Source organism: Hyalella azteca, unplaced genomic scaffold, assembly GCF_000764305.2.
Source record: "Hyalella azteca isolate HAZT.00-mixed unplaced genomic scaffold, Hazt_2.0.2 contig14130, whole genome shotgun sequence".
NCBI lineage: Eukaryota > Metazoa > Arthropoda > Malacostraca > Amphipoda > Hyalellidae > Hyalella > Hyalella azteca.
Window position 1 is genome coordinate 28893 of NW_025944025.1, and position 12578 is coordinate 41470.

General features: G+C 35.9%; 1 protein-coding gene across 3 annotated transcripts; it reads left to right on the plus strand.

Moving 5' to 3' along the window:
- Window positions 1-2384: 2384 nt before the first annotated feature.
- LOC108679079 (E3 ubiquitin-protein ligase RBBP6) lies at window positions 2385-9930 on the plus strand. 3 transcript variants are annotated; one of them, XM_018167620.2, is made up of 11 exons: window positions 2385-2445; window positions 3658-3805; window positions 3869-4126; window positions 4343-4384; window positions 4683-4986; window positions 5499-5712; window positions 6046-6480; window positions 6994-7221; window positions 8048-8179; window positions 8882-8974; window positions 9237-9930. In XM_018167620.2, exons 2-11 carry the CDS (start codon window positions 3658-3660, stop codon window positions 9303-9305), a joined length of 1923 nt encoding a protein of 640 aa, XP_018023109.1. In that variant the 5' UTR covers window positions 2385-2445; the 3' UTR covers window positions 9306-9930. The 3 variants fall into 3 exon arrangements, with proteins under 3 accessions (XP_018023109.1, XP_018023094.1, XP_018023102.1); XM_018167605.2 differs by having other exon boundaries at window positions 3658-4126; XM_018167613.2 differs by having other exon boundaries at window positions 3658-4090.
- The last annotated feature ends 2648 nt before the right edge of the window (window positions 9931-12578 follow it).

The following is a 12578-nucleotide window of genomic DNA, read 5'->3' on the forward strand; positions in this document are numbered from 1 at the left end:
CCACATGTTGTAAGAAAAGGGCGGAAAGTATTTCATATGAAAAGCAAAGTCATGAAGTTTTGTGTCCCACCTAGTCAGTTGCTGCTATGCATTGTAAAAGTGTGCAGCGGGCGTTTGCTATCGAGCCGTGCTCTTCTAATGGTCGTTTTGCAGAGTCGTCTCCGTCTGAGACATTTTGTGAAGAGCCTCATCTCTTTGAGAGGTGACCTTCTTTGGCCGGTCCGATCCCAGCCATCGCACGCCAAGACATCGCCAAAATACTCGTCAATGAGCTTCACCGAGTCGAACGTACCTTCAAAAATCGACTAACTAAATGCATTGACAATGGGGGCATTCATTTGTCCGATGTCATCTTTCAGAGTAGATGATACAAAAATACAGGTAATGTTTTTGTCAATAAAATTTATATTGTAATGAAATCTGTACTAATTATTTTTATTATTAAGCTTATAAATCAGGAAGTTTCCGTGAATCACCCTGTACTTGATTGAAAGTCGTCTCAAAGTTATAATTTATCGTTACGATTATTAAACGGTTTCGTGTCTAATGTTTTAACAATACAATCAGAACTCAAATCAACAACAGAGAGGCTTTAAAAAGCTTTGCTTTATGAAAGCGAACTATTTTGAGATTACTTATTAAAAAATTTGCAGTTTTCAATTGTCAATAATAACAGTTTGAAGCTACGAAGTCTAATAACAAAATTTGATGATTCTTCGATGATTCCACAATTTCTTCTTAAAGATGAATATAAAGAATTCGACGAGCAAATTAACAGAAGTGAACGCGTGATACAGATGAGAATGATTCGTTGGATTTTCATATAACGCCAGGATACTATTCCACACCAAAATTTTAATTTACGGACACGAATGAGTGTCAATATTATAAACGATTTTTGTAATTTTTTAAATAATTCAAAAAATTAATAATTTAATGTTTTGCGACTAATATTACTTGTCAATGAGCTAGTTAACTCAGACAACCCAACGATGCCTATATAGCGCTTTATCCATCACTACAGTTTTAATTTCTGGTTCGTGTTCTGAATCTGAGTAGAGATCTTCTGAGTACAAAAATGTTGACTGACGAACTCTTTGCCTCTATGAGCTGGGCAAGTCTGTGCCCGTTACGCCGTTAAATAGCTAGCTGACCAAGATCATGTCCCACAGCGGCCAGCACGCTGGGCTCTAACGGTTGACCCACTTTCTGCACTGCGATGGAGGAACTACAATACGCGACCCCTTGGATGTGCAAGCATGTGTGACATGGTCAAAGATTCCGTTGAGAAAATGATAATTTAAGACTATTTTAATGAATAGTTATGTACATTAGCTTGAGCACGGTAAGACTATCCACGGCATTGAGACAGGAACAGTAAGTGAACGGTTTCTTGAAAGGAAGAAAGATGTCGACCAAAAGTTGAAAATATGTGTGACATGGTCCAAGATTCCGTTGAGAAAGCGATACTTCAAGATTATTTTACTAAATAGTTACGTACATTAGCTTGGGCACGGTAAGGCCCTCCACGGCATTGAGACAGGAACAGTAGGTGGACGGTTTCTTGAAAGGAAGAAAGGTGTCGACCAAAAGTTGAATATCTGCAGTGAAAATATACCTCAAAAAGCCAAATATATCTCCTTTTGAATTGAGGTTTGAGGAAAGAGGGCTCATAATTTATCCCTGGCGAACTTTAATGATGTTCAGGTTTGCTAATCGATGCATCCTGCTTCAAGACGGTCAAGCCACGAGTTCGAAAGCTGTCAGTTTCACAAATGTCGCACCAATCATATATAGGGCGTTCGAAAAAATTATCACGCGATATACAGGTATATATAGTGTCATCAGGTTCTGTTCGCGCTGTGATGATACGATTTGGTTCTGAATTAATATATTAATTTCCCCATACACTATGTTTTGATAGTAACTTTGTTCATGAAACGGTCATAAAACGTAAAACCACACAGTGGAGCGACCAGTGCTCTGATGTATTATTGTCAAGTTTGATAACTCCATGATATTTATACTGAAAAATTTTCTGTTCCGTTAAAATAAATTGAATCATAAAACTAGGTGGAAATTAATCTCATGTATTTTTTAGATGAAATGCATCATAAATCGTCAATCGTAAGATTTGGAGCTCATTTAAACGATGTAATTCAAAATGACGGTTCCCTATCAGGCCGAAATGTAAAATTTAAAGCAAAAATGTCATTATTATTATTGTTGTGCCGAGATATAACGAGCAAGCCACCGTCGACCTCTGCAGACGAGCGGCCGGATTCGTAGCTTTCTAAATATGCCCAGTTCCCGGAGGTCTCATCCGTGCGACGCGCGTATATAAAAGCAGGTACGTGCAAAGTCCGTATTCAGTTCTAGCGTCGTCTGTGTGGCAGTGGCCTCAATTGCTCCTGCTCACACTGAACTTAATTAAACGGTAATAAGGTGCGTTCAGAAATGTTTAATATTATATTGGATATTATTGCCTTCACTCATGGTGATGGAATCTGAAAACGAGGACTGGATTGAAAAGTTTAAAATAAATTCAATTTAAAACTTAGCGAGGCTAGCATTTATGTCATATTGAAAATTATTATTCTCTTTAAATATATAGTGTTCATTCAAACGGAGACAACTTGAATTATGGTTTGAAAAGTTTTATTATCAACTCATTTCACTTTGGTTCTGGAAAGTAGTGTGTTAGGAAAGTAGATGATTTGATTTTGTTGCCGGAATTATATTATTTAATTACAGGATTATCTGGGATTATTCACATGGGGTAACTTCGAACACCCCTGCTAGTAATACATGAGGTTTAGAATTTAATATTTATGAATGGGATGTAAAAAAACCCTGTATACCGCTATTTATCAGCGTAGCCAAACATTCAAGGCAGAACGATCGCTGTAGTGATCAAAGTTTACCATAGAACGCCGTTATTGAGGTTTAAATAGATTTTATCGCAAAGGCGCAGCAGTTTTGCATTTCAAGTCATCCATCGATTTTAGCAAAATATTGCACCCGAATGACTTGAGGATCATCATTATCATTATTATAAGTTATAGCATGATGAAAAATTTCATATATAAAAGTGAATAAAAATGTGTAAAATTAAAAGTTTTTGTAAGAAAAATTAATGAGAACCTTCGTTGTTTATTTGTCACCGACTCTCAATTTTTGAGGGTATATTAAGTAAAATTTTTCATCGTCTTTTGATGAATTTAAAAATTCAGAATTACTCAGAGATCATTTACAGTGAGTGCATTTGAATATTGCAAAGAATCGTAGCCTTATCGGGCAACCTGTTTAAATGTTCCACAAATAAATTACGTGTTCTATTCGTACACTGATAACAATAATGAATATCATGAAACTAGTATAATTTAAAAACTGAATTTCATGTCAGCATTTGTTTTATCATAAGGAAGTACTTGTTTACATTCATTGATCACATAAACGAAACCTAAAAAACAAACCTTAGTTGAAAAATAATTCAATCCAATTCATTAATGAGAACAATTAGTTTTTGTAGTAATTTATTCAAAACGAACTGACTTGAGTCAGTATGGAAAATATCTAATTCAGTATACATGATTCATTGTTGTATCGTTATTTACAATATAAATTTATTTATTGAATATATTCCATTGTTCTCAGATGCGGTTACTGCATCTAGCGAGCCTGTTGCTGGTGACAGCGCTGGCTGCAGGAGTGCCGGCTGAAGTCATCGAGCTTGTTGCCCCAGCTTCACCAGTTTATTCATCAGCTAAGGCAGCTGCTGCACCTGCTGGCATCTCTTCATCAGATGTACGACCCGGCGATCATTCAACGGTTGCAGCTGCTGCACCTGCTGGCATCTCTTCATCAGATGTACGACCCGGCGATCATTTAAGAGTTGCAGCTGAGTCACCTGCTGCGGTACCAGCACCAGCAGAGGCAGGTAACGGTTCTTCCTCAACTGCAAGCGCTGCTGGAACAGCGGCTGAAGAGAAGGAAGCAAATTTCGAGCTGACTGAAGATGGCGATGGAAACGATTTCGCTGAACACGAAGAGATCGACATGAAGAGTCTCTTCTCGGCTCTCGTAGAGAGTGAGGAAATTTTAAATCAAGATCCAGATTTTCCTGGTAAAAATTTGAAATAATTTTTTGATTGAATTTAGTTTCAGAGCTATTTAAAAGTTTAATTTAAAGGCATATATATGGTCTCGGCGATTTTTCCACCAAAAACGGGTACCTTTGGGCTTTTTATTGATCTGAGAAATATTTTACAGATACTTAGAATTGTGAATAAAAGAGGCAAGTTTTTTTCTAGCAAGCAACAAATAATTTTGTTCTCAACAGGTGATGAAAATGAAGAGGGCAGCCACAGGCAAGTTCGATCATGTGAGTATAACAGTTGCTAGCACCAATTTCATCATTTATTTATTTCTTGTGCCTACCATTTAAAAATGTGTTGACATTTAAAATAATTTGGAACAAATTAGAATGTCGTTATGTGATCTACTTCGGATTTATTTATCTCTCAATCCAATTGAATTTAAGCCAATGTCGGTAGATGGAGACAATGATGTCTAAATGATATATTAGTTGTGTTACATGCTCACGTCAATTCAACAATCGGTGTGTCTAAAATTAATAATTTAGATCAAAAATAATCTACAAGAAGTTGACTGTTCAACAGTTCGGGGTCGAGAGTCGCCAGCCTCAGGACAGGCTCAAGGCACTTCGGTCGTTCGAGGCGACGACGCCACGAAGCAAGGCAAGACCGAGAACAGATCCGTGACAGACCCCGCCACCATCGAGAAGTACAACAACTTCATGGATGTGCTTTTCCGAAGAATCAATTCCGAGCTTAGAGAAAATGGAGAATCAATAGAAATCAAATTATCCAGGACAGAAAAGCAGGCTAAAGGGAACAGAGGCAAAAAGCATAAGAAAGGCAAAAAGGATAAAAATGAGAAAGACAAAATAGACGGCCGAGAAAAGTAAGTAATCAGCATTAGTAAAACAAAACCTTTCAATATTCTATAAATAGTGCCGACTGAAAAAATAGCACGTATACACTAGAAAAAATTTGAAGAGTTTACCGGCAAATTTGTTCATTTTATAGTATAATCATGAAAATTTTACTGCAATATCTTGTGTCAATTCTAAAATAATTTTTGACCATTACGATGTGGTCCTTGCATACTATAATGATGATCGCGATCGCTTGCAGGTATATTATTATCTATTGAAATCAACTTTGCAGAATAGAGTTTATTTTAAGTACGAACCTTTTCGTACTAATGAAATAAATGAAATTTACCAATCTTCACTTTTGTCACCAATTCCATTGCGGCAATTTTTGGAAAGAGCATGAAAACAACATATAACATATGGATGTTTGTAATGTCAGTGGAACGGTGTAGATTTTAAATTATCATCGTCTTATCCTGCTCCTGAAAAATTCAAAAGTTAATCTTTTAACACACGCAATCCTATAATTATTTTGCAGTAAACGCCATCCTAGGGACCTGAGTCTTGCTATTCACGACGACGAAGAAGAATTTGTCGAAGAATACGAGTTTGCTCACAAAGTTGCGACGTCTCCAGGAGCCAGGGCTAAGCGACAAGCCGCAGATAAGGCCGAGGAAGATGGTGGTAATTCGAAAGATAAAACTACGGAAGATTACCCAGAGAAGAACCCAGCCAAAGAGGACGGAACAGCTGTAAGTAACGACATAGATTACTTTAAGTTTTAAATTTCTTTATAGTTTGTAATCAAAGTATTAGCTGAGTAACTTTTTATCTATTTCAAGCAGTAATTCGTTACTTGATAAATTGTCCATTTATTATTTTTCAATTGAAATTCTATCTCTGAAGGTCTCAGGAAATTCTTCATAAATATTAAAAATAAATTCGAGAAATTTTATGATTAAGAAATTACATTTCAGTGACATTTTTTTCAGTTTCAATTCAGTGACATTTTTTTAATTAATACTTCGCATGGATTGAGGGAAAAATAGATGCTTGATACCTGAAAGATATAAAAATCATCCCAGGTTAGCGCCAGCGTCCGCAGGTCAAAAGTCATGAAATTTAACGAAGAAGAAGATCATGACCTTGGAAAATCTCGTGAAGGTCGAAGGTCGGATGTGGAAAACGGTCCTGAGGAGGAATCAAGGCAGATGAAAAGAGGCAAGAAAGGAAAGAAACAAAAGAAAAACAAAAAAGAAAAGGAAAATTTACGCAGAAAAGAGGGTAAAAACAAGAAAAACAAAAAAGGCCACAAGAACAAGCGCAACGTAACGCGAACTGGAAGTGGGGGAGGAAGAGGCGGAGGCAAGCGTGGAAATGGAAACAGGAGAAATAAAAAGAACAAGAAAAACAAGAAAAAACAAGACGGGCGCGCTAACTCGACGTACGCGCCGTCGTTTGTTGACGAGGATGCCGACCAATCTCCCGACATCGTCTCCGACCAAGACAACACTCAAGTGGTCCGTAGTGATAAATTTACTTATTAATTTTATTTGAAAATAATTAATTGATGGTTTTAAAACCTATGTTTCTTCTTTAAGCCAGCCCTAATATTTAAATGAGATCGGAAATTTGCGCCTCTTTAAATTTTATTGCTTTTCAATTTTGGGGTTTTCGCATTAATATTAAGATGTAGTTTAAGTGCAATTAATACCGAGTGATGATAAAAATATATTCAAATTGTTATTACTCACGCTCTCTAACCCGCACACGGTAAGGAGGCTAAAGGATCACGTAAATTGAAAGACTTCTGAACTAAAAAATCTTAATTGAAATGTTACTAATCCTGATCCTAACATCTTAACTAAAGACCTGGAGCAATAAAATACTTTTTGGCTCGTCATTCGTATTTCAATAATTTAATTTCTCTATAATTCACCGAAATTTAAGATTGATTTTGTGGAAAACTTAATAGCGGTATATTTGTTAATTTCTTTATGCATTTTTTTAATTTTTTGCTTTCACAAATCCAGGACGGAGGTAAGAAGCACAAAAAGAAAGGCCAGAAAGGCAAAAAAGGCAAAAAGGGCAAAAAGAACAAGAAGGGCAAGAAGCCCGGACAGCCCGAGACCAAGGCGTCAGTGAGCGGCTTCAGCTCCCTCCTGAGGAAGGGGGCCGTTGAAGTGTCGCAGTCTTCATCCACGCAGCGAATCACCAGCGACTTCACGCTGGGACCTGTCACAGTCGACCTCGCCAGAGAGGTACGAGGGTAACGTCTCGATAAGACGTTGCATAACCTAACCTAACCTAACCTAACCTTAATGTGACGTCTCGATAAGACGTTGCATAACCTAACCTAACCTAACCTAACCTAACCTAACCTAACCTAACCTAGGTATACTCATGGTTTATACAAGGTCCCTGAAGGATTACTAGAATTACTAACAAACACCAAGGGCAACGGCTTTAACTAAATAAATTGCGTTGCAACTCATCAACGCTATAACATTTCTTCTCGCTTCGAATCACCGACACATAGAACAGCCTACCCGATTGCATCGTTGATGCACCGAGTACAAACGCGTTCAAGAGCAGACTAGGTAAAGCTACGGAGAAATATATGTTCAGAATTGAAATGTCTAGTACCATAACCGGATGTAAGCCATAATGCCTAGCAGCGAACCGGGTGTATGTTTAGTAGTATCTATTTCAAACTATCGTCAGTTTGGAAAAATCCCGTCGAAGGAGCTTTTTAGCGCATTTTCTCATTTATGAAAAAATGCACTAATTGTGCTCGCCATGTCCGTCTGCCCGTCCGTCTGGCCGTGTGTCTTTCCGTCCGTGACTTCATGTTTTCGTCGACGACAAAATACGCTCTGTCACTGAGTACTGAGTTATATTTTTTTAGATCTCCTGTGGACAAGTCACGATAAATTCAAGAATAGGCCACATCAGGCCAATTCTTCAGCGCCAACACCACTATGATGTGTCATGATTTGATATGAAATGATATGATATGATATGATATGATATGATATGATATGATATGATATGATATGATTTGAATATAATTAAGTTTGTTTTCAGTTCAACGATGGAGAAGTTCGCAAGGCGAAATCCACAGCAACCACCCTCAACGGTACCATAGTTATCGAAGTCAACAAAAATGGCCAAGCAAAAGTGGCCAGACTAAAAATTTCCCCGCCTTCCGATATCAAGGTGAGCATTGCATCCATTGCTCGTCTACGTTGAATAGTTTGTACTAAAACAAGTCGTAACCAAACATCTGAATATTTTGCGCATTTGTACAAAAAATGATAATATGTACAATTCGTACAAAAAATGTTAAGTCATATATACTTGAATTTATTTGTGAATCATAAGTGAAGTTTCGAAAAAAACTTTTTATCTTGTCGCAGTTCAAATTGCTAGAAGAAAATATTCTGGCAAATAGCTTATCCTGCGATTGGATTAAGCAAGATGGAAGCTATATTGAGTCGGAAGCTCGCGGTGCATGTGATCCAAGTGATCGAGGAATTTAATTCCTTTCAATAATACTGTTATTATTAATATAATAATTAATTTTAATATTATCGTTATGATTAAATTGCATTATTAAAATATTATTCCATTGATTGATCAATGGAATAGGTCACTCTAACTTCAGTCAGAGGCATTCTAAAAATACCGATAAAATATGTCCAATAATCGAATATCTCTAGGTACCGACTGCTGTTTACTTACAAGGAGAGATTATCGTCAACAAACTCCAAGCGTCACACAAAATTTAATTGGAATGTTATCTCATGATCCACTTATCTATTTTCAAATTGGTTCATAGCGAAACAGGGCTATTACGCACACAAAATCCTAGATCGTAGATTAGCACAAAGTTTAAGTAATTTTATTGTTATTTTCCAGACCACGGGAAGCCTGAAGCCTTCAAGTAAGAACAATTCGAGCAGCAAGCCCGAAAAGATTCTGAAGACTTCTGTTAAGAAAGTTTCTCCGCAGGTGCTTGTCACGGTGTTCAGCAATATTTGAATAAATAATGCAGATATTGTTCCTTTTTCAACTGACGATTTATATGATAATTCTTCAAATTTCAGAGCCAGAAATAAGAAACTTTCGTACGCTACATGAACATAATTAAACGTCATAAATGCATTTGAATTATTTTAAACAATATAAATAAAATCGTTCATGAATTTCGAAAGTGCGTAGAACTTTGTTGATATAAAATAATATTACTTTGAAACAATTTTTTTTGGTACAGATCAGGCAGCTGATCGAGGAAGCAGCTGGGACCGTGCTCGACTCCACAAGCCGAGCCGTCAAGCACTAAACGAAAATTCAACACATCGAAAGTTCTTAATTTATTCATGATAGATTACAGGCATTAGAAGAAAAAATGTTGTGTGTCAGTTAGCATTATACCAAAAATAGAATCAAGTGAGCCGTCCACTTTATTTGTCCAAAAATAACTGGGAACACAGAAATATTATTTCAGTGCACTTTTGAATCGCAGAATCATAAATGAATTATTTCAGAATAATGAATAATTACTAATTCTATCTTGTAGTTCAATCATTATGCGAAAAATTAAAAATTGTTTGTGAATTAAATGTAGAAATTTCTTGCTATTGGGCTACTGCATTGAATTTTACGGTTCATTATTTAATTCACTTCTAGATAAATGTGGCAATATGGCATTAAATGAGCTAAGAAAAATTTACGCAATTTATACAGGATGTGGTTTGTGTGCGTTTGTTGTAGATGCCAATGCATTGTTCTTAATGCATTTGTGTGTTGTTTTGAAGGTTCCATCCTGATTTTAAAATATTAGTTTTAATTAATTTAGTTTTAAATTAGCTTTCATTCTCGTTCATGAGGTACTGATTTCAATGACTATAATTATTTCTCCAATCTTCCTATTTATTAACATTTTCTCATAAAAATTTTGCGCAATTTTCTGTATCTTTTATTTACATGATCATCTAGGATGCGACTGAAAATAGTTTGAAACATTTTTTTGCTAATATTAATATAATCAGCAGGCATTTTGCTGGCTGAGTGGAGTCGATGGTTGAAACAAGCAACTGCACAATCTTGTGCTCGCACAATTCTGTATATAGTTTCGAAATAGTAAATCTTCAGTTGAAAAAGTGCTGATTTCGGCTCTTTAACACTTCTTCACATAAATCAACGATGTATCAAGGAGTTTCAATCAAACGATAATTCGTTGTGGTCGACAATTCAATAAAGGTTCAACCGTTAACATTGTATTCTGTCCGACACTGATCGAAGTTCAGGAATGACTTGGGTTCGCGCTTGACTTGTTTTGTAAAGGACTTTATTTTGCTCTTAGTTCTGTCCTGGTTGTATTAAAAATGTGTCGAATTCTAATCATACTTGTTGCATATATTTTATTAATTGATTGCTCGTAATCTTTCCAGATATTTTTACTTAAGAACATTCGTGCAAATATTTTTTCGAGCGAGCAAATCTTTGTATATGACCGTCAAAATATGAATCTTTGACACACCACGTTGTGATGAAAAAGAATTACCTCTACAGCCTGTAATAGTTTGTAATGGAAATAATGATCTTTTTAATGATCGCAGGATATATAGTGGCCTCCACTTAATGAAAGTTGCTATTTCCTGCGTTGGGGCCACTCATGCTAGCGTTAAGAAGAAATTATTTACTAAATATCTAAATTCTGTCATTTATTGTATGTAGCAATCAGTGCACACATAAGTAGCAAATCATGGTATGTTTATTGTTTATATCAATAATAACTTCGATTTTTTTAAGTTTTCCAATTTGCGTGAAATTTAGGATTTATTGCACAGAAAATTATTTAGTATATTATTTATTAATTCTAGCATTCATTTACTATAGCATTATGTCCAAAGTACATAAACAAAAGATTTCAAGTAGGAGCATTCCTTCGACTTTGATAATATTTAATAAGTAAAAAAAACGTTACAATGATATTAACGTCTAACTCTGGCGTTTTTGGCCCTAGTGGGTAACGACAGGATTCTACCGGGATTCACGTCTTATACTTGTATACTTCATTGTTTAATGGTCGAGCATCGTGTTTTCTTGCGAAGAAAGTTGATTTGTTATATCAGAGCTTATTTAGAAAATGGAATCAAATGCGCGTGAAAATTGTATAAGATAAGTGCACACACTGATTGCTAGGTGCTAGGTGTGCTATGGTATAGAGCGTATTATGAACTACAAGTGGTCTGTAAAATACGTAGGGCATTGATTAGCACCGAAAACTGTGCCAGATCATTTCTGAAAAAAAAATGTTCTGGCCGAACAATAACGAGGAATAATTTTGGAATGCATTAGTGTTCAAGAAAATTTTATACAGAAAATCAATCGAACAAATGAAATTGATCTTTGTCTACTAACTCTAGCGCTGACCTGTGTACAGAAATTTGCTTTTAGCGCGGATAATGGATCCGTAGACAAAGGCATTAAGAAAGGAAGAGGAAATATGCCAGAAGAACAAGGATTGGAAGCTCAAAGAAGCTTGATTTTACGTGTATATTGTAGCACAGGTTTTACGTGTCGGCCGAGGCCTCGGACTGGTAGGCCTATAGGATCTCATCTGAGCGCTTTATTAGGGGCAAGGAAAAGGCCTACAGACATGATCGTCAAAGATGTCGAGAATCTTTGTTCTTATACATGATTTTCACTCGTGTAGTAACATTCCCAGCTTGAGAAAAGCTATTATTAATCAACCCATGATTTGAAATAGCTTTATTTCGAACCGATAGAAAAAGTCTACAACAGACAAATCGGGGAACATGCTTAATAAAATTTATTGGAGAGAGATGATATTCTGAATGCTGGATAAGCGAATCCATGAAGCAGTAGCTTTAAAACAGCTGCTTTAATAGAAACAATGAACTATCGGCCATCTATGTGAATTTGTATAGTTTACTTACTACATGCAATGAGTTGACAGGTTCGACACATATAGCTACTTCTATGTTGTTAGTAACGAATGGAAATTTCCTTCAGACAAAGCAAAAATTGCATCTTACATTTCAAATTTAACTTCAACGGCAAGTTTGTACAGACAGATTTTATAAATTCTCAACAATTCTTATATTACATTCTCAATGGAATCCATATTCAATTTAATTGGAATCCATTACATGTCAAGGTGGGGGGGGGCGAGATCTATAAATATGGGAAAGATGTAATCAGCCATGGGAATGAAGATGTGGTCTGAATAAATACGAATTAAATTCTTATTATTAATTACTGTGAATGCGACCAGAAGACGAGTCAAGTGAAACCATGAAGCTACAAAATAAGTAAATTAGACTCATAAGTACATGAAGGTCATAAACGAGGCTTATAGGATGTAATAATATTAATAACCTATCAGGATCAATAATGGTTACAATGAGTAATTTCGCATTGAAATCGTTCAAAATCATTTGACATGGAGGACTGAAGAAATGAATTACGTTCCATTAAAAATTAATGGAATTGAAAAACTACAGATTTTGTGTTAATTTCGGCATGAAATAAACTTGATTCATATATCGTGCTCTCATATACCAGCCAGGGAACGATTTAATGAATG

Coding starts and splice junctions, on each gene's coding strand:
- LOC108679079 (XM_018167605.2), top strand. CDS start 3,658: ATGCGGTTACTGCATCTAGCGAGCCTGTTGCTGGTGACAGCGCTGGCT. Junction 6,481..6,993: donor ACCAAGACAACACTCAAGTG/GTCCGTAGTGAT, acceptor TCACAAATCCAG/GACGGAGGTAAGAAGCACAA. Junction 7,222..8,047: donor CAGTCGACCTCGCCAGAGAG/GTACGAGGGTAA, acceptor GTTTGTTTTCAG/TTCAACGATGGAGAAGTTCG.